The sequence below is a fragment of the Mchenga conophoros genome, linkage group LG3 (assembly GCF_057382185.1).
Source record: "Mchenga conophoros isolate Kocher_MC1m ecotype Shallow Benthic linkage group LG3, M_conophoros_male_GT1.1, whole genome shotgun sequence".
Taxonomy (NCBI): Eukaryota; Metazoa; Chordata; class Actinopteri; order Cichliformes; family Cichlidae; genus Mchenga; species Mchenga conophoros.
The window spans coordinates 50,960,494-50,986,167 of NC_140528.1; the positions used below are offsets into that span (position 1 = coordinate 50,960,494).

The 25,674-nt window shown below is 41.9% G+C and overlaps 1 protein-coding gene across 2 annotated transcripts in view; it reads left to right on the forward strand.

Annotated features, from left to right (window-relative positions):
- The window catches only part of LOC146579282 (F-box/WD repeat-containing protein 7-like), a 45,812-nt gene that overhangs the window by 9,252 nt on the left and 10,886 nt on the right, over nt 1–25,674 (forward strand). The window contains exons 1-5 of one of the 2 annotated variants that reach the window (XM_085263114.1): nt 17,569–17,836; nt 22,606–22,688; nt 23,904–24,039; nt 24,614–24,748; nt 24,846–24,969. In XM_085263114.1, coding sequence (XP_085119240.1) covers nt 17,798–17,836; nt 22,606–22,688; nt 23,904–24,039; nt 24,614–24,748; nt 24,846–24,969 — 517 coding nt within the window. In that variant the 5' untranslated portion in view covers nt 17,569–17,797. Of the gene's footprint in view, nt 1–17,568; nt 17,837–22,605; nt 22,689–23,903; nt 24,040–24,613; nt 24,749–24,845; nt 24,970–25,674 lie in introns of those variants that run through there. The other variant, XM_085263110.1, reaches the window with a different exon arrangement.

Sequence of the window (25,674 nt, forward strand, 5' to 3'; positions counted from 1 at the left end):
TGTGGGTTTGGTTGAATTTAAAATTGAGTCGAGGCTTTTAGGCGTGATGGTTAGTGGCCATATCAGCGAGGGTCCCCACAATGTACAAATGTTTGTGTTTGTAAGGGAGCAGGCAGAAAAACTAGGGCACTGATCTGTAATCTAAGAGCATTTTTTTTTCTAGACTACTACACGTATACAGGATTACACACACACACACACACACACACACACACACACACACACACACACACACACACACACACGTACTGGAATTATATTAATACACTTTAATGCTCAGTGAAGAGGTTTTATCTTAGTTTTTAAACCGATTTAGTGTGACCTTGTTGACACACACTCGGTCTGTTTCTTATTCACTCAAAATGTCTGTGAAAGACACATGACAGACACACTGACCTCACTAGGGTCAGATGACTGGCATGAGTGGAGGCACATTAGATCTGCAACGGCATGTCTGGTATGCGAACACACACTTTTCCTTTCCTTTGCTCGTACAGGGTCTGAAACGTGGTGTCTCTTGTGTGAGTTTCAGGAGGGATGAACCAAATCGTATTACTGTTAGAGGAGGCCGCGTTTTAATGTCTGGGCCAAAATGTAGGAAATTTCCATTTTTCTGTCATGATGTAGACGTCACAGAACAAAATAGTTGTTGGTACAAGGAGAGACGTCTACCGAGCGCTTCAGATGCAACCTTGAGCCGACTGAATGATTCATCCTATCTGAGAATGCGTCATAATGGTACTTTCCAGTGAATAGTCTGTGTTGTCCATCACAAAGTGAGAAAGGAAGCCACTTCAAAGCACAGAACTGGCAGAGAGTCAGCTTTCTTCTGTCTATAAATGATGGATGGGTGCTTCTTTTATACAATGCAGCTTATTGGTTTCAGACTAAAACTAAATAAATGAATAAATTTGGTTGTCAAAACGTTGCTGTAGGGGGTTTTTAGCCAGAAATTAACACATATGTTCAAGAGGGTTAAATAGCACTTTATCCACCAACAGGTTAGTTAGACAGCTGCTAATCAGTGTAGACTAAAAAAATATGTATTGTAAAAAAAAAAAAAAAATTATTTTTTTTATTTATTTTTAGATCATTTCACTCCAGCAGGCACCAACATCACAAACGTGTCCAGTTCAGGCACTTGAAAGCAGGGGAAGCCTCGCTGACAGCTAGCAGCAGTGCTGGGACAGCTGCCAATCAAAGCCGCCATGCCCATTATGTTAAGCTGGTAACTTTTTAGCATGATGGCTAAAGTCCATTTTTACTAGACTGTGGACATTTTTAACACAGGACTCTATTAGAGTTGGCTTACTTTTGGAGTGGGCCTCAAGTGGACATTAGAGGTACTGCACTTTTTTGTATCTCCAGGTTTCATTTTTCAGACCTGGAGGATGCTACTCGTGCCTTCCTAAGAAATGCACTCGGTATATTTTAATTTCACCAACATCAATGACATCATCTGGTCTAGTTCGTTCAATACGGTGCATTTCTACCACAGGTACACAAACCTACAAAACGGAACATCTAACATATAATTTGTTAGTTGGTCTTTTCTGTTTGCCTTCCAAGTCTTTCTTCCTTTTGCTTATACACACCTTAACACACCCTCATACCCACGCTCTGTGTGTGTGTGTGTGTGTGTGTGTGTGTGTGTGTGTGTGTGTGTGCGCATGCGGTCACATTCCAGCCAGTCAGGTCCGGCCACGCCGAGTCGGCGTGTCATACACACACATTCCTCGAGCTGCAGCATTCCTGGACTCTTCTGCTCATCAGCAGGACGGAGGCTTGAATCTGTGACCTTCCGGTTACAGTAAAGTCTCCCTGCGGCACGTTGACACAGCTACTGAAAAATGTAGTTCAGTTCTTTCATATCCAGTGTCTTGGAAGAGGAAAAAAAAAAAGATTCAGTTTGTTTCTTTCTCAGTTTTTGCTCAGCCTAACTTTTAATATAGAGCTGGTATCTTCTTTATTGAAACTCTGATGTCATGATGGTTTTGTTTCTTGTAGCTTTTTCTTTACTGTAGTACGTAGTAGGGCTGGGCCATATCACACCATTCATGGTAATACAGGTATAATGTTGGGCAACAATAAGAAAATGAAATATCGCGATAGAATACGGGTAAAACACGCATGTGCAGTGCCTTTGTTTACATACGCACATGGTGGAAAAAGTGTGGCAGTGATGGAGAATAAGAAGCGCGAAAGCGGATCATTGAATGAAACAGATGAACCAAAATTGGTTTGTAAAAATGCTGCAACTTCAGTGGTGTGGAACTGGTTTGGCTTTCGTCCATCAGATACATAACAAAGCACTATTTTTGGTAGCACATGCTAGCGGGCCGTCGTTATTACCGTGTTTTTCAGAAAATATGGCACACTTAAACCTGGAGAACCCATGGGGTCAAATTTGACCCCATGGTTTCCCTAGAAAACCAATGGGGTCGGCTCTGGCCCCATTGGTTCTCCAGGGTTAAAATCAATCCTTTGATTTTTCTGAAAGTCGACAGTGCCCCTTATAATCTGGTGCTCCTTATGTATGAATTCTGGTTGTGTTTACTGACCTCGAAACGATTTCATGTGGTACATGGTGCTCGAAAATCTGTCAAATGTTTCAGTACGACTTTGCTAAGCTACGAACCCGCACCGCTTGATGGATTGTCGGAGCATTACAACTATCGTAGGCAGGAATCTCGCGGAGTGATACGTACTGTGCTTCAACATAATATCACCGTATTGTGTGTGTGTATAACCTCTTTGTGGATATTATACATGGTTATGCTGAGGAAATGTCGGCCAATTCCACTGGAAATACCTTTTGGTTAAACTGTCAGCAAGGAATTTGCATTTGCACTGTTAAATTTTTATATAACTTTAATGCACTTAAAAAAACAGCTGCTTGTTTAAGTGAAAATACATTGATGTTTTGGGTTTTTTGGGGGGGTTTGTTTGGGTTTTTTTGCACTAATAAAGTTGTGGAGTTGTATTCTGTAAGTATTTTGTCTCGTGTCAATTATATCGTCAATTATATCGTCAGTTATATCGTTATCACACATTTTCAAATGTATATCGTGATAAATATTTTTGGCCATATCGCCTTGCTCTAGTACGTAGTGACAGAAATCATTATCAGAGAGAGAAAGAAAGTTCATCCAAAGTGCTAGGTTTGAAGCCAGACCTTGTATTGGCTATAAGTGTTTTTAAACCCCCTGATTTTTCAAGTTCTCTTGTGTAAACGAGGAGCAAACGTTCTTGTCAGTCAGTCAGACTGACACTTTCTCCTGTGAGCCTGTCAAAGCTGTCAGATGTGGGAATTTAGCAAGGATTTATGCAAATATGTTTGTACACCAGGGCCATTTTCTGCCAGTAGTTTCAATGCAGGAGCTGATTGTTTTGATGTAATCTTCATTTTTAATTTTGCATACAGAGAAAATAAAAAACAAAATGTAATTCCTTTCTGTGTGGTTATGGCTTACCACCACAATTTAGAGCTGATATGGAGTCATAACAGGGTAAGAATTCACCAGTGGGTTTTTTACGGAGATTAAACAATGGATCTAATTCGAATGAACATTAACTCTACCTTTTTCCAGTGACTGTATATAAAAGATGGACATAGTGTGGTGCTGATCAAACTGTCAACTGGAGGGATGCTGCCCCCACCGGCCCTGAACAGGGGCTATTACAAGGCCATTCAGGGTATTCATTGGCTAATTTTCCAGACCAGGAAGCCACACCTATATTGTATGTAAGATGTGTTTTTATGTGACTTTATGGACACCTAACTCAAGAGTTGGCGTCAACGTTGGACATGATTACTAGGGACTGTTTGGCAGTGGCTGTTGGAGGTTTCTGGCTGTGGCTGGATGAAATCGCTTGCAAAGAAGATGTTGCACCAAAAACTAAAAAAAAAAGACTGGTTGTCCGTAGTTTTTCACATTTGTCTGCAAGCACATGCCAACATTTAGCCAAGCAGTAGTGTAAAAAAAAAAGTCCACCCCCACCTCCCACCCCACAGTGACAGATGGTTCCCATAAGTCAGAGGTCACTGACACATTTGTAGACCTGTGTGATTTGGCCTTTAGCAACTGCCATCAACCCTCCGCAATGCTCCCAACTAGATGCGGAATACTTATTTTTCCCACACAACCAGTTTTTGCCCAAAGGTTGCAGACTAGTCTCCAGGCCTTGTGTCTTAGCCTATATTCACGTGATCTTACGTAGTCACTACGATTGACTGAAGCCATGTGGTTTAGATGAAAACTGTCTTCAAAACCTTTTATAACAAGTGGTTGTACCCACACAGGAATAAACCTTCTAGTAAATCATGAGCAAATAAAACTTAAATAGTGATGGTAATGTTTTTTTTTGTTTGTTTGTTTTTTTTAGTCATTTAAGTGGATAAAAGGTGCCAATCTGTAATAACATAGCTGTAACCCGTTTGCCTAAATATAAAATGTGCAGTAAAAACTGTGAGGTATTCAAACGTGGTAGCTGAAGTATAAATCGACCTTCTCCTTTTTTCCTCTTTTTTTTTTAATTTTTTTAAACCACTCATGTCTTTCTCTAACTGCACCATTACCATGGCAACCCCACAGAACTGTATTCTTATTGGTGGGCCGGTGTTCCGTTGACCCTCATTCATGTGTGTGTGAGCGAGGGAGCACAGCGAGGAACAGGTGCTCTGCTGTCCTGTCTCCTCTCTCTCCCGTTCCCTGTGTTTTACAGTGTGTAAGGTGACACCTGAAGAATGCCACTAAAACCTCGAAGCTTGTGTCGTTCTCGCGCCCCCACCCCAGTCTGTTTTTCTTTCTGAGTGCCTGTCTTCACCCACACATCTAGTATTTCTTCTTATTCTTAGACACACCTACATGATGTTTCTGACTGATGTCATCGAGCTGCAGGCTTCAATCAGATGACTAAAAGAAGAGGGATTCTGTTTGACAGTCCTTCACTGAAGTCTGTGGGAGAGCTCTGCAGCGGTGAAGGTGGTGCTAGAGCAACAACCTGCAGTGGGTGGGGAAAAATGCTTTGAGGCAAAGACTGCAAAGTTTCAAGCCTCTTTAAAAAAAAAAAATATGACCATTAACCATACAGTGTTAACTCATCCACCATTTTTGATGTGCGACAGTCGTGGTCAAGTGAATAAGGGCGCAGTCACACAGACCTGCAGACTGGTACCCCACCATACAGAAAAAGTAAAAGCTGTACCTTTTGAAACATTTTTGCTGTTTTGCCAAGTCCCTAATTTTAGGTTTGAGACAAATAAACAATGGTTTTTAAATACTGCTTTCCCATCGGTTGTTGCTTAACTTCCTGTAATGGTTAGCACCTGGCCATTTCGTGTTCCTAACCGTTATTACCCCTGTCATCACTACTAGTCACTGAATTTGATTGACAGGGGTTCTTCCTGTGCACACTCCCCTGTATAGTTGCACCCAGAGTAAACTCAATGCTCCTTCATGTTCAAAAGTTTCCAGCTCAGGTTCGTCTCCTCTGAGGTTCTCTTGGGTCGCCCAACTGGAAGTAGACACTGGTTTAGGAGCACCAGAATCCAGTGCCTGCCAGTGGACTTGCTCTTTATCAAACTTTAACATAGTTTTTATTTTAATTTTTGTATTGCTGTGATAGTTGCCACATACCAAACAGGTAGAATTAATCATTGTATTAAAGAAATATTGCAACTCTGCATATTCCTTAGATTTTAGGATTACCCTCTTTACATGCTAATGCTTGATCACACACAAGGCCAGCATATTAACAGGGCTTTTTATTCTTCCTCTGAGTGTGTATCTTAATTCTTTCTTTCCTTTGTGCCTTTTTTCCTTCCATCCTCCTATCCTGATTGCTAGTGCTGGTGAATCTCTATTTCTCCCCTGGGAACGATTGCAGCTTAGAGACACACACACACACACACACACACACACACACACACACACACACACACACACACACACACACACACACACACACAGAGGTACTCATTAAAATATACATGAGCACTAACTCCCTTACATTCCTCCAACACTGTTGGCATTCATTATAGATGAACACACACATGCGCGCGCACACACTCTCTGCACGGTGCAGTGGCATTGTTTACTTCCATTATAAACCACTTGTTGTTTGCTGCATTGCACCTCTGTAACGTGTCCCACTGGAAATGACTTCTGTCTTCAGACCTGGCAGCTTGTTAGCTCGCTAAGCTCAATTTCTCCTCACGGTAGATGTTCCTAGTAATTGACTATTTTTACAGTACCATTTTATTGTTGAAGTAATTTTTAATTGAGGGCTGACGAATCTGTAATAACTTACTCAACCATTATGTTCAGTGGCTGCACAAGCTTGTTTTTGACTCTTAAAATATCTCTGCAAATTGAAAGAAAACAACAGTTGCTAATGGCTTATGGTGAAGAACACGGGAGCGCTATTAAATTTAAGCTAGTAAATGTTTATTTGATAGCATAAGAAATATCTTTGTCTATTAAAATTGCTACAGTTCATTTAAATTGGTTTGTTTCCTTGGTATGGATCTGTCTTTTAAGCATAGTCTATAAATTCTGAGGAGTTTCAGATGCTTAGTGTTAGCCTGCTTTATCCATTCTAAAACCAGTTCTGATGTAAATGCACTGGTCCTTTATATAGCGCTGTTCTACTCTACTGGAGCACCCCGAAGCACTTCATACAACTCACCTCCTTCACCCACTCACACCCATTCATACATTTTTTTTCTATGCCTAAGTGCTTTCTATCTAATACTGACACACATTCTTACTTTAATGAACCTTTCATTTCTTCCCCAAAGATACTTTTGGCATGCAGACTGGAGCAGCCAGGGATCAAACAACCAACTTTCCAAATAATGGATGACTTGTTGTACCTCTTGAGATAGAGCCACCCCAGATGTGTGTATTGGGATCATTGCTGCGTTGGGACAAAGATCTGTGTTTAAGTTTGAATCTAAATTGATTTCATGTGAGGAGTTTGAAGGTAGTTCTCTCTCATATTTCCATCCACATTGTGCAATATGCATTGCACAACCACCACCATGCTTGACAGTTGGTACACGGTCCTCCAAATATACCTATTGTCACTGTGGCCAAACAACTAAATCTTTGTCTCATCTCAGCTGGTTGTTCCTGAACATGAACGTGACAGTTTGGACATATAACTTATGTGCAATTGTTTGAACTGATGATCTTGGAATGAGCAGTTCTTAAGAAATGGCTCCATGACAGCTTCCTAGCTTGTTTAAGTCTACAATTCTCCTTCTTAGATCTTCCTTCAAGTTTCCCATTTTTCAGAATATTGCAGTCAATGCAGTGCTGTCAAATTTAATTTTATGCTAGCAAAGAGAAACTACCAGTTGTAGTCATTCATGATCACTGTTGAGAAGTAAACAGGCCTTGGTGTAGTCAAGTTAAAACACTGGATAACGTTCAGCAGCATTTATTAAAACTGTGAATGTATGTTTATATTTGATCCTGTAGGTATACTTTTGGCGCTGTGTGGATTAGATCAAACCTGAAATACTTTTAAAAGTCATTAAAGATTTAATCCTTCCACCCTGGAAACATCACAGTTGAACAAAGCTGACTGATACTGGCAATATTAAGGTTTTTGATTATATTAATTTCCAGTTGTAATTAATTTCATTTACACTGTGCTGGTTCACAACAGCACTCGTCTTGTTGCAAGGTGCTTTTTAATTGTAAAGGAAAGACTGCAATAGTAGAGAGAGAAACCCAACAGTCAGACAATCTCAGTGTAAGCAGGACTTGTTGATGGGTGAGAGGAGGAGCTTCGTTTTCACAGGAAGAAACCTCCAGCAGCTCAGGGATTGGCTGCAAACTGCTGCATGTGTTTGCAATGGAAACTGAATCATTTCTGGAAGATGCTCTGCATCATGCTGGAAACCAGCCTCTCTGGTGTTAGGTGTTAAAATACATTTAATCTCTCTGCAGCCTGGAGGGGTGAATGATTTATGATATTTTTGCACATGCTTTATGGCCGGTGACCTCCTGACCTTTGAAGCGCTCACTGTTGGTTGTTTGAGCTGCATTATTGATGCTAAAATGAACTCTGAGCGTGAGGGTCTTCTTCTACTCTAACACGCAGCTATCTACGGAGAGAAAGAGATGAAACATCATCTGCTGAAAATCAATCTTTCACACATTCCTCTGATCCTCTCTCCTCCCCCCCTCTCTCCTTATTGATTCCTCACACACTCGTAGGGTAATCCTGCTAACAGACATGTGCGTGCACGCGCACACACACACGTACGTCCACATCTGCCTTTGCCTTTTTGAAGTGTGACTGTGTGTTTGTTTGAAGTGGTTTTCTCTGTGTTTCTCACTGTCTGACAATCGTTAGCTCTGAGGATCGCAAACATACAAAAAACGTGTTTGGTTTGACGATTTTTCTTTAGAAATAGAAGAAGTGTAAAAAAAGTAAAAAAGAACAAGACGAATTATTTTGCTTTATAAACTTTTTACCTTCATTTCAGCTGATATTTGTGCATTCAGTTCATTAAATATGGATAGCGGAGTCTCTGGAGAGTTGCCCTGCATTACTTTATATTCATGCTGGAAAAGAGAAATAAAATCCTGTTCCTCACATCACCAACACTGTCTCAACAAGATTAGGTACCAACTCTCTCTTTGTGCCTCACAGTATATGTTCCTACTGCTTTTAATGGAAGTACCTGACACTCATCCCTCCCTCTTACCCAATTTAGGGTTACAGAGGCTGGAGTGTGTAACTCTGCCATCACAGAGCAAAACATGGCCCGAGGACCAGAACCAGTCCTGGGCCACAACATCCTAAAGCAACCTCTGGGGGGGGGGTTTCCTTTGGGTGAGGTTCGACCGATTAATAACAGTCGAACCTCACTGGTGTGAGTGACTCAGACTGACTTGGTGAGCTTAACCCTGTGAGGTCACTGCTGATGACCCCAGCTATAGCTCCAAACCCTAGCTGCTTGGAGACCAGTGAAAATAATTTTTTGGAGTGTGTGTAAATAGTTTCTGTGGATTCTGACCTAGTTGGGTTAAGATCAGAAATTGTCACAGCAGATAAAATCAAAATCAACCTTGCACAAAAAATAAATGTATTTTGATTTGTATTGCCTGTTAGAGAGAGCTAACAGAAGAGAACGCAAAGAGCTCTAAATCGAAGCCTAACTATAATAAAATATTTCCTGTATATAAACTTAAGGTAACAGAGTTAAAACAGATGTTGGACAAAGCGCTGGGGGAAAAAGTTGGTAATCTGGGCTTACAGGCCTCGTGGGCAGTAGGACTATCAGAGAGATGAGCTGGTGCATAAAACACAATGAGAAATGAAAATCTGCTTTATTAGATTGCAAAGTCATTGAGCCAAAGGAAATAAACAGGCGCTTTTGTAAAAGATAGGAACTAATAGTGGGAAGTGAGGTTCCCCTAGTGTGTGTGAGAAGAGTGCTTTCTATCTACTGTTACGGATTCAAATACTGGGGATGGATACAAGAGGAAAAACCACAATAACAACACTGGTCCGGCCAGGTTGAGTCAAACGATGATTTTAATGATCACACGCGTGGGAGATGGACACCGTACGCAGACAGCATCAGATCTCAAAATGGTGGAGCATTGATCAAACTCTTATAGCCTCTAGTGGCCCCCACCTAATCATAAAGGCCTAAACATTCACATGCTTTCTCTCACACGGCGCCTAAGCTACGACCTTGGCTCCCTGTTTATCTGCTCCTGCTGAGATGGGGCAGAAAACTCCAGCATGTTCTGTTCTCTTCTAATCAGACAAATAAGGCGATGACTTTCTGCGAACAGTATTTCTTATAACTCAGCAGTATAATGCATCATAAAACAATATCACTCATTCACAATAAATCAGCAGTCTAATGTAATGCAAATCAGTTTAACAAATGCAATAGTTATCACCTTCTTCTAATTCAGGAGAATAATGCAAACTAAAACTACATAATAATTCACAATCTTTAATTAGGGGTCTAACATGGCATAAAATAATATTATAATCCCTCACTAGACTGCCCATTGAAGTTGACCGTTTACTTTTCCAGTGTGCAGAGATGGTGAAGTAACTACAGAGTGACTCTGTAATTCTGACTGCTGGATTTGGAGTCTTTCTAATATTACAATGCATGCGTTTTTAAGAGAATACATCGTTTTCTTTTTAAAAATCAATCACTGTCAGCAGCAGTATGTTATGAAAACCTTACATTAACATCTCTACATGAAGTTTCTTCATTTTGCAACTTATTCATCACTACAGCTGGAGGACAAATGCTTATTATAAGGAAGATTTGTGAGGTTCAAATTCTGGAACTCCTGTAAAACTTAAGCCATACAGAATTTGAACTTTGGCTGAGTTCCCCTTTGAGCTTTAAGCATTTCTGCAGTAAAGACCACTTCTAACCGTCTTCATGTCCACATCTATTTTACCACAGAGCAAATATCAACGTATGTCCCAAACCAACCTGAAGAATGGCTTTATACTTTTAAATACACTGCATTGTCAAAAATAATGGGCGACACCTCTGAATCTTTGCATTCAGGTGTTTTCACTCCCATTCACACAGGTGTGCCTGCCTTTACAAGCATGTATGAAAGGATAAGTTCCTGTAAAGAGCTTTGTCTTCAACACTACACATTCTCCAACTATTTGTACCCACCACATTAGTCACTTTGCACGGAAACCTGCCACCATAACTCTGTACCATTAATACCAGTGTGGCGTGGGTGTACACTAAAATATTCTCCTGAACAACGCACATCAGCTATGGTGTGGAAGGCTCATATGGTTGTCTTTTACCAGGAGGCTTCAGTGGCAGCACAACTGTCTGACATGACACCAAAGTGCGGCTTGCACCAACATATGATGTCACTTTTGCTGTATCGTGCCCTTTGCAGATGCAAAAGGCAAACATAATTAAACTCTAGGTGGTGTTATTGCCTAGCCTAAATGTGCCACACAAGGTCAGAAATGTGACTCATTCACAGTGGTGGGCATCAACAATTCGTCCCTCAGTCAGGGCAAGATGTCAGTTTAAACTTCTGTAACGTCTCAAAGCACCTGATGGAAAACATTCAGCAGAAACAACCTGAGGTTGTAGCTCGCCAACGAGACAACCTTGACCATAAAATTGGCCAAATTTAAGCCCTAGAACAAAGATTATCTCGTATACCACGATATACTCCAGTCCCCACAGAGCAGCGCGGTTATCATGCACTCTCCCTGCAACAAGGACTGCTGCCACCTCTGTGAACACATGCCATCCATTGTTTTATCAGCTGAGCGTCATATCAGCCTTAACAGGGTCTCCCAAGCTCTGCTGCTACATAACGAGCGGCACGACCGAGTGGAGAGTAGCTTCTGGAAATTTACATGCACTCAAAGTCCTTGAGTGTGGGAAAGGGTGTGCTTTAATGCAGAACACACTTACACACTCACACAAGCTTCAGGTTTTACAAGGTCATAAGAGCGAGAGACTCTGTGGGTCTGCATACCAGAGAGGGAGGGAGGCTGAGCTTTGAAGGATGAACAGGGTGGAGGGAAAAATACACGAAGAAGAGATGTAAGCTGGTGATCTTTTTCCTGTATAGAGACACTCTGTGTTTTTGGACATTGGTCAGTACTATCCGAAAGAGTTTTGTTTGTCTGAGTTGAAGTAATCACAGACCGACTCCATGATGATAAGATCTGGGCTCTGTGTCAGACCATCTGTTGCAGGACTTGTCTTCCTCTCGTCACTTATGATGGTCCTTTCAGATGTTTAAAGATTTACAGCTTGGGATCTGAATGCTGTAGATGCAGGGTTTCTCACACAAAGGACTTCAGACCACCCAAGTATAGTTGGCTTCATACGTCCATTTTTTTGTGTGTGTTTTGTTTTGTTTGAAACTGCTTGTTGGAGTAAACAGACCAGCATGACTTTGCAGACCATCTACATGCTGTAGAATTACAACTAGCAATGTGAACTACTCCAGTTGGCCTTAGTCAGTGCATTTTGGAGGACTACAGCAAACTGGAAACTTTGATGTTCGTACCCAAAATCTTTCTCTCAGAGTAGCCAAAAACTATTGCAGACTGGCACAAACATGATACCATCATCCCCACTTAAAGCCTTGTTTATGATCACAATGCCAGTGTTGTGTTTGATAACTATTTTTTCCACTGCTTGAAGCATGCTGGACTTGCTTCAGTCTTCTCCAGAAAGGTGTCGCCAATCAGAAAAGTGTCTGACACTTTCAAGCCCTCTGTAATCTGAGCTCCAGGCTACGAAAACCTACTCTTATTTTGAAACTTCAGTAGCTGCTAAAAATCCAGCACACACATGGGCAAATGGGAACGAGACCACAGACCACCCTCCATCTAGTCACCAACATCCTAAAACTTAAACTAAACAAACTCTCAAAAATGAATGAAAGCTGCATGAAATTTAAATGTGTTACAAAAAAAGTCTTGTATTGAAAATGCCTAAACTACTGGCTGTTCACTTATTCACACGATGTCACCACAGTGGGTAGCTCGTGTTTGGTGTGGCAGAATTTTTCCTGATGAAACCCCCAGAGGGATTTGTGTCTCCTCCTCGGACCAAACCAGTGATCTTTTGCTTAGAGCCACTAAATAATACCGTACATACTGTTTCAGGTTTTGGAGACTCGCTGCAGTCTCGTCTGTTGTAAAGTTATCGATTCGTTGCAAAGTTGCTGGAAAATAAAACGATTGTCAGCTCTCTCTGAGATCAGGTTTGTGTTGTTGGTTTGCTTTCAGAGATTTGTATCGAGCAGGAGAGCATCTAATATTCTCAGTCGTCACTTTTCCAAAAGTGGCTTCTCTTGTAAAGTCTCAGCAGAGAGCAAATTTTAGTTTCTGTAGTTTTTTATTTGAGATGGGGAAACTTTCTATTCATTACAAAGGATCTGCAGAATAAACATGTGCACAGGAGAAACTTGAAAAACAATAAGACTTAAATCTAGATGATGGAGTTATTTTGAATTATAGGTGATACAAAAAAAATGCAAATCAGCTGATGCACGGTTCAGAAAATACTTTTAAAACCCTACCACTGACATGGGGATGCTTCTAAAACACCCAAACATTGTATTTTCCACCTACGTCTTCATGCACTCCTTCTGTTTTGCTTTTAACTTCCAGGATTAATTTGTGACACATGTCGAGCATGTTTCTGTGGAGAAAACAGAGCAGTGGAGGGATGAAAAAGACGTAAATTAGAAGCAGACAGCGGGAGATGCTGAATTCAAATTTATGACAAAATGGAAACTACGAGGAGGAGGAGAAAGAGAAGAATTAGTCCCAGATATAATGGAAGGAAAAGGTGGGAGGAAGGAAGTGCTGCGACACAAAGGAAATGAAGTGAGAGGCTTCAAAGCAGCAAGAAGAGATGAAGGGAGGAGGATTGACCAATAAGTGATGTGATGACAGAGAGAAAGAGAGGTTTATAGATTAGCAGGTCCAGAGGTTAAAGATCATCCGGGGTCCTGATGATTAAGGTGATCAGGATGGCTGTAGCCAGGAGGCGGGGTCAGAGCAGGTCAGGTAAATGACAGCTGCTGTGATAGAAGCGTGTGAAGAGTCTGTTTGGGGATAAAGTATTAAAGTGTGTATAAAATCAGTCCAATCCTTCACAGTATTCAACACTAACTTCAGTGTTTGTGTTGATGTCACGCAACATCTCAGCTGTTCTTTTAAAATGTTTTAGTAGTGCTTCAAAATTTTGCCATAATTGAAAGTCATGCTCAAAGTTGGCCATGCAACAATAATGAGATTTCAGAGTCATATTGTAGCACAGCGAGTTGGTTTGTTTGGAGTTTTAAGAGGTTAAATGTGTGTGTGTGTGTGTGTGTGTGTGTGTGTGTGTGTGTGTGTGTGTATTTAAGAAGTTATAAGTGCTCAAAAAAAGCTGGGAAAAAATGAAGCGGCCGCCTCATGTACTTCTAAGGTGCTGTAACTTGTAAAGTTTTTATAGTCTCAGGGTGGCGCTGTTCCATGGCTGGATATGACATACTGCAAATGTAGTGTGGGAAAAATGAGTGGTTTCTCGTGGGGTGAGTTAGGAGATGACATTTAGCCCTCGTTCACGTGCAGAGATGGTCCATAATTACTCGCTTGGTGAACACCTCCATCCTCTGCGTCTGCATCGGTGTGAGTCGGAAACACTGGGCACTCAGACTGCTGAGCTGACTAAACCTGGCAGGTTATCGCTTCCTGTTTGACAAAGGTCACGACCTCTGGTTGGCTTTCGGAGCAGAGAGTTCACGGACCAGCAGAAGGATGTCTTGTATCGCTCGTTTTTCATGTTACTCAAAGCAATTTTCACTCACTATCCGGGAGCTTTCAGAGTCATTATTGGACAAAATTGCCGGCACAGCATTTGGTTTCAGTCGTCGCTTATAAGCAGCAGCATCAGTTACTAAATGCAGTACATGCTCTGAGAGAGAAGTTCTGAGAACTCAGCCGGTTTCCCATTAAGTCCTCCTGTTTTTAGTCCAAAAATCACAAGTAAAAACAGCTCAGTGCCTCTTTTTTTAAAATAAACTGTACTTTTAGAAGAAATGGTCTCTCTGGACGCAATCAGGAATGCAGTGGCAACCTTTGTAGATTAAAGTAGCAGGAGACGGGCCACAAGCTGGAATACTGAGCATGCACTGATGATCTGTTTAGCATTGTTTGGAAAGTTTGTCTTTGATTAAGCTCAGAGCAAACTAACAGGCGCCAACATTATATCTGGATCCGGTCTGTAAATGCAATTAAAAAAGACCGAGCGTATCCCGCCTCACGTGTTAATCAGGCTCGTATGGGTTATACATTCAGGTGTTTTTAATATACAGCTTTTCCTCTCACTGTCTGTGATACAGCCAAGACAACAGCATCACAAACTCCTCTGAGACTGAACAGAGTGTACGTAACCACCTCAGCACTGATGCAGTTTGACCGGCTGCAGGGCTGCTTTGTTGGATTTACAGGTGTTTCCATTTTTCTGGATGCCAAGTTTATACAGCAACTTCCTCCGTGCGCTCGCATGTAATCGAGATAAGACGAGAAGGGAAAAAACAGAGCGTCTCAGGCCAGCAGGGTAACAAAGGAAGAGAGATCCAGAAAGGGGAAGATAAGGCAAGAAAAAAAAGCTCTACAGGTAAGCGAGGGGGAAGGTGTTGGATGTTTTGTCTCTGCAGGCAGTGAGTGAAAGGCTTGACCTCCCAAATTAACCTCCACCAACTCCCAGAGCTGCCTAATGTGTGTTTGTGTGCGCTTGCGTGTGTGTGCGCGCCTGTGGGAGTGTCACTCGACCTTCAGGTCAATCAGCTGTGAGAAAGCTGCAACCTCCAACAACCCCCTGCTGTGCCCATATGTGGGTGTGTGTGTTTGTTTATGTGAAAGCATGTCACATTTATTCCTGTTGCCTGTGTGGCCGTTCTTTCACAGTAACGTCACAATGTTTACAGTGGTCGGCTTTCAGCTTTGGTCCAGACACAGTTCTCTTTTGTGCTTTGCTGTTACAGTGATGGGTGACAGGGATCCGTGTGAGCCGAAAGCTCACGCTTCACATTTTGGATCCATATGATGTCTTATGACACGTTCCTGAATAAGTTGTAGCCAGAATTTCAAAGTTCCCAGTCAGAATTTGAGTCTTGAACCCCATCTCAAGTCGGATTTCCAGCTCACAAAGACAGCGACAGTAGTTTATTTCATGAGGTGATTGGGACATGGCAGCAGAGAGGGGATGTCCCTAATATGGGCGCCTCAGAAGCCCCACCCACCTACTGTTTAAACCCTCTGTTTACCACAAACAGGTAGTTGGTCCAAAAAAGTCAAAATGGCAGCAGCCAAAAACACCAACGCTGAAGCTTGAAAGTGTTCTGTGAAGTAATGAAAAACTTTTTAAATTGTGAGAAAAAGTCTGGGTATTTGTTTTTTAGTGCTACTTCCTGTAAGCGTGTAGATATATATTTTTAGACTGGTTTACTTCAGCTGCTTTGCTTTGAGACGTGGAAACAAACCGATTCATGGTTTTGTCGAGATGTCAGTTTTATGAACGGACGGCTCAAAAAAACAGTTTCACAAGATACTTTTTTTGACACTTGACGAAAGGGAAACAATTTCAAGTGTTATTTTAAATGAGCCAATAATTTTACTGGCCTGACCTATTAAACATCTAATTTGCTAATATGCTTATGCCACTTCATTAGGTACACGTTGCTAGTATAGCATTCCTGGATTTTTTTTTTTTGTTTTTTGTTTTGGACAAAAAACTCAGTCAAAAAAACGGTCATGTAGCCTTAACCACTGAGGAAATGGCCAATCAGCAGCCCACAAACAATAACACAGTGCACTGTTGAAGAAGGCGATAAAGGTTCACATATTTGATGCTGTGAGACAAAATCACCATTGTCCTTCTTTTCGAAATATAGAAATGGAAACGATGTTTTCAAAAGGAGTCTTTCCAGTGCTCTGTTTCCATGGTGCACAGTGCTGTTAATGTGTGGACAAAAGGCCAAAACTCATAGAAAAAGTTACATTTACCAAAATAGCTGTGTCTGTGTGGACGTAGCCTGTCCCAGCAGCAAACAGGCCAGGCAACATTTTTTCCTTCATTCTTTTTATTTTCCATTGTGTTGATCCTTTGTGAATTGTAGCCTTGGCTTTGTGTGCTTAGGTGACAGGAGTGGTGCGTGTTGTGCTCTTCTGCTGCTTTAAGGCCTATTGTGTTGTGCATTCAGAGATGCTTTTCTGCATACCTTGGTGGTGAGCGGTTTTTTGAGTTACTGCTGCCTTCCTGCCAGCGTGAAGCACTCTGGCCATTCCCCTCTGACCTCTGACATCATTGAAACCGTAGAGATGGTCGTGCGGGAAAATCCCAGCAGATCTGCAGCTTCTGAAATACACCCGTCTCGCTCAGTCTAATCCTACGTTTGAACAGGTCATCTCAACCGCATGCCTCAATGCACTGAGTGCTGCTATGTGATTGACAGGTTAGATATGTGCATTAACGAGCAGGTTAACAGGTGTATGACAATCAAACTAGTTTATTAATCCCAGAGGAAATGTGGTCAATTGCTCCAATTAAATACTATGATATAAATCAAATTCACAACACAGCTCGAATTATAAATATCCCAGTATATTACACTATTACACTAAATTACATGTGTGTGTTTGACACTGAGGTGTCTCTGCAGAGGACGTGATATTAATGGTGTGTAACTGTTGCAGTGTGTACCTAACGAAGTGGCCGGTGAGATATTTTTAACCATTTGATTCTGTCTTTCCTCCTGTTCGGAACCTTTGATGTGTGTCTGCGCTCATTAAAAACAGCTGCTTGTTTTCCTCTAAACGCTTTGGACTCAAACTCGAGTGTTTTCGTGGTAATTAGGCTACAACGACGATAATTACCGTGCATTGGACACGCACACTCTCTCACACACACACGGACACGCACAGAGGCTCCACCCTCCCTCTCACGAGGCACGGAGAGGCATGTCCCTGCGTGTTCCCGTGGAGGTCGAGCCGCATAGAGCCGGAGCGCAGAGAGGGAGTCAGTCAGTGAGTGGATCCTGAAGCAGCAGCAGCTCGGCGGCTCCTCTCAAACTCATCGATTAGCGCCCCATGGATGTGTGACGTCACGCCCATTCTCGGATATCCCTCTTTATTTTTATTTTCCCAAATTTTATTTCCGGATTCATTCATTTGAACTTTGTAATATATATTTTTTCCACCCCTCGGGGCTCCGGGAGGCTCGTACCTACCGGAGGGGGCAGCCATGGGTTTCTACGGCACCTTGAAGCTCATCTTCTACAAAGTGAGTATCGATTAGAGACGAGCGGCGGATCGATAAGGGCGGTTGTGGTGCAGATGTTGAAGGTTGTCAGGCTCGTGCGCCGGCATGACAAGGCGTTTCTCTCACTGACAGCGAAATGCTTCGGCGGCGCGTGCGAGTGCGCGTGCGAGCGTGGACCACTGCGGAACCAGAGAGGGGGGGCATCCGTGTCCTCCCTCTCCTCCCCGTGTCACCCTCTCTGTGATTGATTATTGGTGATAGATTTTACTGCTCAGCCGCGGGTGTAACCTGTAAACGGTGACATAAAATCTAAAAATCTTATTTAAATTCTTTAGATTCTAAACTTCAGTGTCTAATATTTATTTCATGATTTATAGCTACAAACCTCAATAATAATTAACATTTTCCCTCCCTGCCCTGTGAAAATGCAGGTGGAGGAGGTGCGCTCCACGGTAAACTCCTCAGTGTTGGTCCCATATGGTTTATTAAACCTTCACAAAGTGACTTGTGCTCCTTGAAATGAGTGATGTTTTGCAGTACAGCTGCTGTGATCTGTGTTGTTTGGCTTAGATTTTTCTGCCTAAACCCACAAAAGTCATATTGTTCATATTTAACATAAATACAGGAGTGCATTTCACTGTACTGTCATGTAAATAGGCCCCTTTTTGGCAGGTGAGACTTGAGTTACATTTTTTAGTCGGCCCTAACGTCAATATCTATGTTTGTTCCTCTTTCAGGCACAAAACCTTATGAAGGTGACATTTTTCCTCCCTGCACTGTGAAAATGCAGACAAAAGGTGGTTTAGTCCACTGTGCAAGTGCTCAGTTCTGCCTTAATGTTGTCAAACGCCACCATTTTGGGCCAGTAGGGTTTAATAAAGGTTGGAAAAAGTACTTTAAATCAAATTAACCTCAAACTGCAAGATGAAAAGGTAAAAACCTGACACCTCCTGCCCTTTGTAAATCTGGGATGTTTTACAGTACAGCTGTGATAACCTCTAGCAGCTGTGCTATTTGGCTCATAAATGCTGGGTAAGCCCTGAAAAGTGACATTTCTTCCTCCCTGTACTCTGAGGCACAATTAAATTCAGGGCACTTTACTCTGCACGTGGTAAAAGTGCAATTTTACAGGTCAAATGTGATTTCTTAAAGGTGAAACGCATACGATTGCAGAGAGAACTTCATAGAATGACACCTTGCAAACTTTCTTTCCCCCTGAAAAATAAGGAAGGCTGACAGTAGCTGATATAATTTGCTTTGTTTGGCTTAAATTTCTCAAAATTGGCTCTTTCTTTCTTCCACGAACCTTCAAATACCGTCACACTCAGCTTTGTTTGCCTCATATACGCTGGTTAAACGAGGAAAAAAAAAAAGTCTGTACTCGTTCTTGGTGCTGCGAGCCACAGGAATGAAACCTTGACAGTAACTTTTCTTTCTCCCGACACTGTGAAAACAAACAAAGGTGGAGCCTTTCACTGCACAGGCATGTCAGTGTCAGTATTCTGCCATATCTGTGGTCAGATACGAGAGAAAAACACATGAAATCAACTCCAGTCGGGATCAAGGTGAGGATCCAAATGACAATAAAATCACGTCAATATTAAAATTTAAAGGAAACTGTATCACTAAACCTCCTCAAAAGACAGATAATGTAAAGCACAGCTGCTGTGAGACACATTGTTAGGTTCAGTCTGTATAAAACACCAGAATTCACATTGAAATCAAGCTAACGCTGAGTGTGTTATGGCCAGTCACATCTTCTGTTACTGACCACAGGAATGAAGCCTTAGAAACTGACACTGCTTCTTCTCTGAAAACACAAATGAATGAAGTCTTTCTACTGAGCAGCCGGGTCAGCATGTGGGGTTTAATACAGGTCAAAATTCATTTCAGTCAAGCTTCACTTTAGTGCTTAGTAGCTAAGTGCTTGGTTAAGACTACAAGATTAAAACCTTGAAAGTGTTTGACAAAACATTGGACATGAGCTAAAATGCCAACTCAAACTAATCTGTAGTGTTTACCTGTTTATCCTTTAATCTGCAAACAGCAACAGTTAGAAACTGTTTATATTTTATGTAAATATTTATATTGGTCCCAACGCTACCATGTAAACTTTGTGTTCCAGACCGATGAAGCTTTTTATGAACAGATATTATCTATTAACGTGAATTAAGAGGATACAAGGCTTTCATGTCTAATGCTAATTTGTCTTGTTGGCTTCAAACCACAGCAGCAGAAAGTTAAAAACGGCTATTTGCCTCCATCCAGGAGTGGAAAACAAAAGTAATTGATTAAACGGATACGTGACTTCTACATCAAATGCTCATTTATCGTCACAGCTTCAAACTGAAGGATTGAAAGCTTAGAAATCCATTTTTTCACAGTTCACGTTTAAAATGGTGTTTAAAACGATCAGTATCCATGGCGATCAATTAAACACAGAATTGTTTTTTGTCTCCTTAATGGCCGTGTGATTATTTTTAAGTTAAAAAGATGTTTCAAAGAAGAAAATCTAAAACTAAAAATAATTGTAAAATACAATGCTCTTTTAAATTGACAGTTTTATCTGTAACACGGCTGCATAAATAGGACTGAGCTAGAAAAAGCTGCAGGAAACCTGGAAAATCTAATACAAACGAATTCAACTCTATTTAAATTGAATCCTTCACCTCGCTGCACTTTGAAAATATGAATAAAAGATGCACCTTAGAGACAGCAGCTGCTGTAAAACTGCAATTTGTGGAGGCAGAAATCTACTTAAAGTCAGATAAAACTTTAATAACTAGTGTTTGTTTGCGTTTGGAGCTTCAAATGGACGTTAGCTCCTTCACTATGTTGTAAAAACACAGATTATGGAGGGAGACTTCACATTAAATCCCGGCAAAATTGCACCTAGGTCGATGTAAGGCCACGGCGTATCCTCTTCTCATTATTATAAACTTGATTTAAGGTGAAGCTGCAGAGATACTAACCCTCCAAAAAGTCCCAGTTTAGCTTGATTGGGACATTTTTGCTGCTGAAGCACAGATGTGTCTCTGCCACCCACCCAAAAGCCAAAGTCGTCTGGTTCTAACTGTAAACACATTCTTCAGTTTTCCAGCCCCCCAAGGTCAAGTTTTTTCCTTTTTATTTTATTTATTTATTTTTTCCGGCTTAATCAAATCCACACAGACGCGGCATCTGTTATTAAAATCCAGCGACACGGAGTCTGAAAATGGAAAGCAGATTATAAGTTTATGTTAGGGAGTGAAGAACGCCCTCTGATAATCTACAATCTGAAATATTTACAGGTGCTTCTTGCCCATGTTTAATTTTGAACACACACAGATGCTATCCTCTGCATGTGTGTGTGTGGAGCTATTTTAGAGCGGCGCTGCACCGCCGACATTCCTCTGATTTTCTGCATTCCTGCGTTCATTCACAGCGAGAGACGCTCAGAGAAGAGCGAGCGAGAGATGGAGAGGGCTGATTCAGACCTCGCTTTGTCTAAGTTGGCGGCGTAGGTGTTTCCAGCATCTCTGCGGTTCAAAAGACGGCCTCGGGTTTATCTGCAGCTCTTTGATGATGTGGACTCGGCTCCAGCCGTTTGGTCGTCTTTCTGACCGCAGGGTCGACCCAGAAACCCACAAACATCCGTGGGAACTCCTCTAGCTCTTACTGCGCTGGCATCATGAGTGCAGACACTGGTTGCAGGCTAATATGAATTCGGCTGGCTCACATTAATACTGTGGAGATGATTGTGAAGATAATTGGGGCATTGCGAATGATTAGACCACGTAGACCGAGGAAGGCCAACGTTTTCCCCCACATGCCAAACTAAGTTAGATACAGTAAGTGAACGGTCACACACTGAAGAGCTAAATTAAAAAACAAACAAAACATGACACATTTGCTGAAATATGCCATGACCATGCTGGGCAGCGTAGTGTTGCAGTGGTTAACACTGGAACCTCACAGTCCCTGTGTTAGCTTTGTGATAGACAGTAAATAATGGGCTTTACGTCATATATAAAACTGTAAATATGTCTTGTCTATATTTGTTTTAGTATAAGACCAGCTGTTAGTTTGGTATTTGTTGTGTTACCCATCTCTAGAGCTCCAGTTTGTTGTCTGGCTTATTTAGTCTTGAGTCTTACTTTTTACTGTGGAAGTCGTATCCATCAGCCTCTTTAATCAAGTAGAAATAAAATCCATAGCCGGCCGCAGTAGTCCTCAGTGTGTCCTGATCTTTTCCAGTTGTTGGAAATGGTCTTTGTGTGGTTTGTTTTGTCTGTGCAGATTTGAAGTCATTAGCTTTGTTCTCGTCCCATGCTTTAGGGACATATACAATATAAATGTCTTCTGCTTTTGTTTTTCTGTGCTGATGCTGAACTTCTAGCTGCGCGTGTTTATTTTAGCTGATTTCCGCTGAGGAAGGATACGGTCAGATTAACCAGTTTTTTTTTGGCCCTTGGGTAAAAACTGCTATTGCAGCCAGAGCTCCTGTGGCGTTTGAAGTGGTTTGTGGAGAAGTTAAAGCTTTTTAAAAAGGTTTTTCACATGGAGAGTCTTTATTCTTTATGACGCGCAACCTCACCATTACCTGATCAGACGGATCAGGTAATGATCTGACAGACTTATTTTATGGTATTTGCAAATAATCAAATCACCAGCGTGCAGCAAAGTGGGGCTTTGGGAGCTCGGTTGGTAAATCCAATTAGTTTGGCCTACAAAGCTCCATTTGGCTCTGTTGTTGTTCCAAAACGGGAGGGTTACAGTCTGTGATGGTTTCTCTTTTTATCTTACATCAGATGAAGAGGAAGTTGGACCATGGTCCAGACAGCCGGCCGTTCCCTTCGGGGAAGAAGCACTGCAAAGGCAACGGATACCTCAGGTACCACATTTGATTTCTTAACGTCAGAACGAATCTTTTCACAAAACTGTTGAACTAAACTAGGAATACTTGGAACAACATGCTAATGTGCTCTAATAACATGAAGTGAACAAAGATCCTGTCACCGATTTACCTGCTTTGCACCAAAATGGCGCCCAGGCTGGAGCTAGTTTCACATGCAAACAAACACCACGTTTAAAACTGGTCGTCGATGTAACTGAACCTCCATAAATGTTAATCATCCGTCTGGTTTACACCCAGGACCCGTCGCTTCAGTTGCTCCTTCAAGGTTTTAATGAGTTGGACCCGTAACACGCCCATCTTACATTATTACTATTATTATTTGCCTGCTGCTGCACATTGCCCAATATAGTTGTTTTCGTTGCCAAATCACTGATAGCGTGTGATGCTGTGTGCATGACCCTTAAAACAGCACCCCACAGCAACACAAAATTCAAAGAGTTTTTTTCTTCTCTTTATTTATTTTTTTGTGCATTCTTTTTTGCTACAAAGCTGATTTTGTGCATTTTTTGCCCCTTCCCAAAAGCCCACACCCACTTGGTTTTTAGCTCAGCTCTAGCAAACATGACGAAAAGACGAAGTCTACCTGAAGCAAACCAAACTCACAAGGTTTGTGTAGGTGAACCTGGGGAATGATTATTGGTTGCCTTGGGCTTCCTGTATCACACTGATAGCTCGGCGTCTCCTATCCATTCTGCTTTTGGCAGCGTGCAACAGTTGGCTGCTAACTCAGTTCTCCATTGCTCCCCCGGGCTTCTAGTTGCTCTCATCTGCACCTGCAGACATCCTGCAGCAGAGACGAACCAGCAAGACAGGGTTTACATTCAGAAACACCCCGTCGACTAGACCCGACACTCTGACTGGCATCTATCTTCCCTGTGTTGGTTTTGATTGGTGATTCTGTCCATGCAGATTTTGTGACACAGTGTCCAGAGAAGTTAGTCATCGCTCTCCTAACATTTATGAATATAGCAGCCACAGTGGATTTGATCCAGGAATCCTTTGTATCGAATTTTAATAGCGAATTAGTGATTTAATTCGAATGTTAAATGGTTAAATTAGATCAGCTTTACCAGTTCAGAGCATAAACCAAAAGGATAAAAGAAAGGTGTAACATGCATGGATGGATGTTTTATGGGTTTACGATGGTAAACAGTCACATTTCTGCTGTACTGCTCCTGCATCTCTCTGCAGTCCATCCAGTCTGGTTCAGGCCACGCCCACCACATTCGGTGACCTACGACTGGCTAACGGACATTCAGCTCAGCGACGACGCGTCACCTCTGGTCCGCCACCCTCCGGCCTGCAGGACTGGCTCCACACCTTCCAGGTCAGCACACGTACAATCATGTTCTCTCAGATAATCCAGAGACTATATTTACACAAAATCCAACAAAGAACTTTTAATTAGCAAAATTTCAGTGCACAGATTATATGCACGTCCGAGCAGAGAGACACTGGTCCTGGTTCTTCAAGGACAGCAGCTAAACTGCAGCTTTTCTTGATTTTTGGTAAAGTGTGGTGTATCTTCCGCTCGCTACACAAACACAGTGGCAGAGTGCTGCTGCCTCCAAGCTGTTCTTATGTAACTAAAAAAACATACAAGTACAGACACACAAAGAGATGGGAGACATTTAAATGGAGGGAATAAAAACATGATCTCTTTGGAGAGACAGTTCAAACCAGTTTAGAGATAAGGGAATAAAAACAAAAAGTAAAAGATGACACACCCTGAAATGCACACAGAAGAGGAGAAATATAACAATTACAGTAAATACACAGGAAAACAAAGCGGTACAAAAATGTTAACACTTTATATGGAGGCACTTTAGTGGCAACAGTAAATGTAAATCTTTGTCTCTTCATCCTGTGCTAATGTTTCCCCTCGCTGCCTTTTCACACAGATGTGGAGCGGCCCTGAGCGGCTGCTGGCTCTGGACGAGCTGATCAACAGGTGTGAGACCAGCCAGGTGAAGCACATGATGCAGGTCATTGAGCCTCAGTTCCAGAGAGACTTTATATCACTTCTGCCCAAAGAGGTACAGCACAAAAGCAGTCCGCTCTGCTGTCTGAGAGATGTGGCCCCGTTGATGAGCAGTGCGCTTCAAATATTGTGTTTTATCACCGTGTTTGCAGCTAGCCCTGTACGTGCTCACCTTCCTGGCTCCCAGAGACCTGCTGCAGGCCGCTCAGACCTGCAGGAACTGGAGGACCCTGGCTGAAGACAACCTGCTGTGGAGGGAGAAATGCCGCGAGGAAGGTAATGACGATCGTCACGTTTTATTCAGTAAGACTTAACTTACGATTGAGCTCTTAAGAGACTAAGAGAAACCTTTTGCGTGGTCTGTGATCCAGAGATATTCACTTCACTGTGGTTGATTTAAAAAATGAACAAACTCCAAATTAAGAGCCTTGCATTAGATAAATGTGTATTGTCTGCTTGGTTAACGAAGCAGTTAATGTTCCTTGGAGAGATGATCATCTCAGCTATAATTAAATCATAAAAAAATGACTGGAAGTTTGACCATGAGAGGACCTCAGCAGCTTTAGCAAATCAAATTTAAAAAAAATGCAGAAAAGGCACCTCAATATTTAAATGATTCAACCAAAGACAAAACGAAGTAGATGGCAGTTTATTTCGAGGTTGAGGGTGGTAATTACATTTAAAAGCCCAGGACAGCAGCACATTGTTATATTAATTTCCTTCTGTTTTCTGTTGCGAGTGTGAGTTTTATCAGGTAGCACCTGAAGGCTGCAGGTGTTTTTCCACTGTTTTCACAGGGGAATATGGAAACCAGAATACAAATAGAGAGACGGGAACTTGCTGGATGTATGGTGCTTTCTAACCTGAGTGAAACATGCAAATACAGCCACACACAGTCACTGCACCTTCATTCAGCGCAATGCAGTGGCTGTGTGTGTGTGTGTGTGTGTGTGTGCGTGCGTGTGCGTGTGTGTGTGCGTG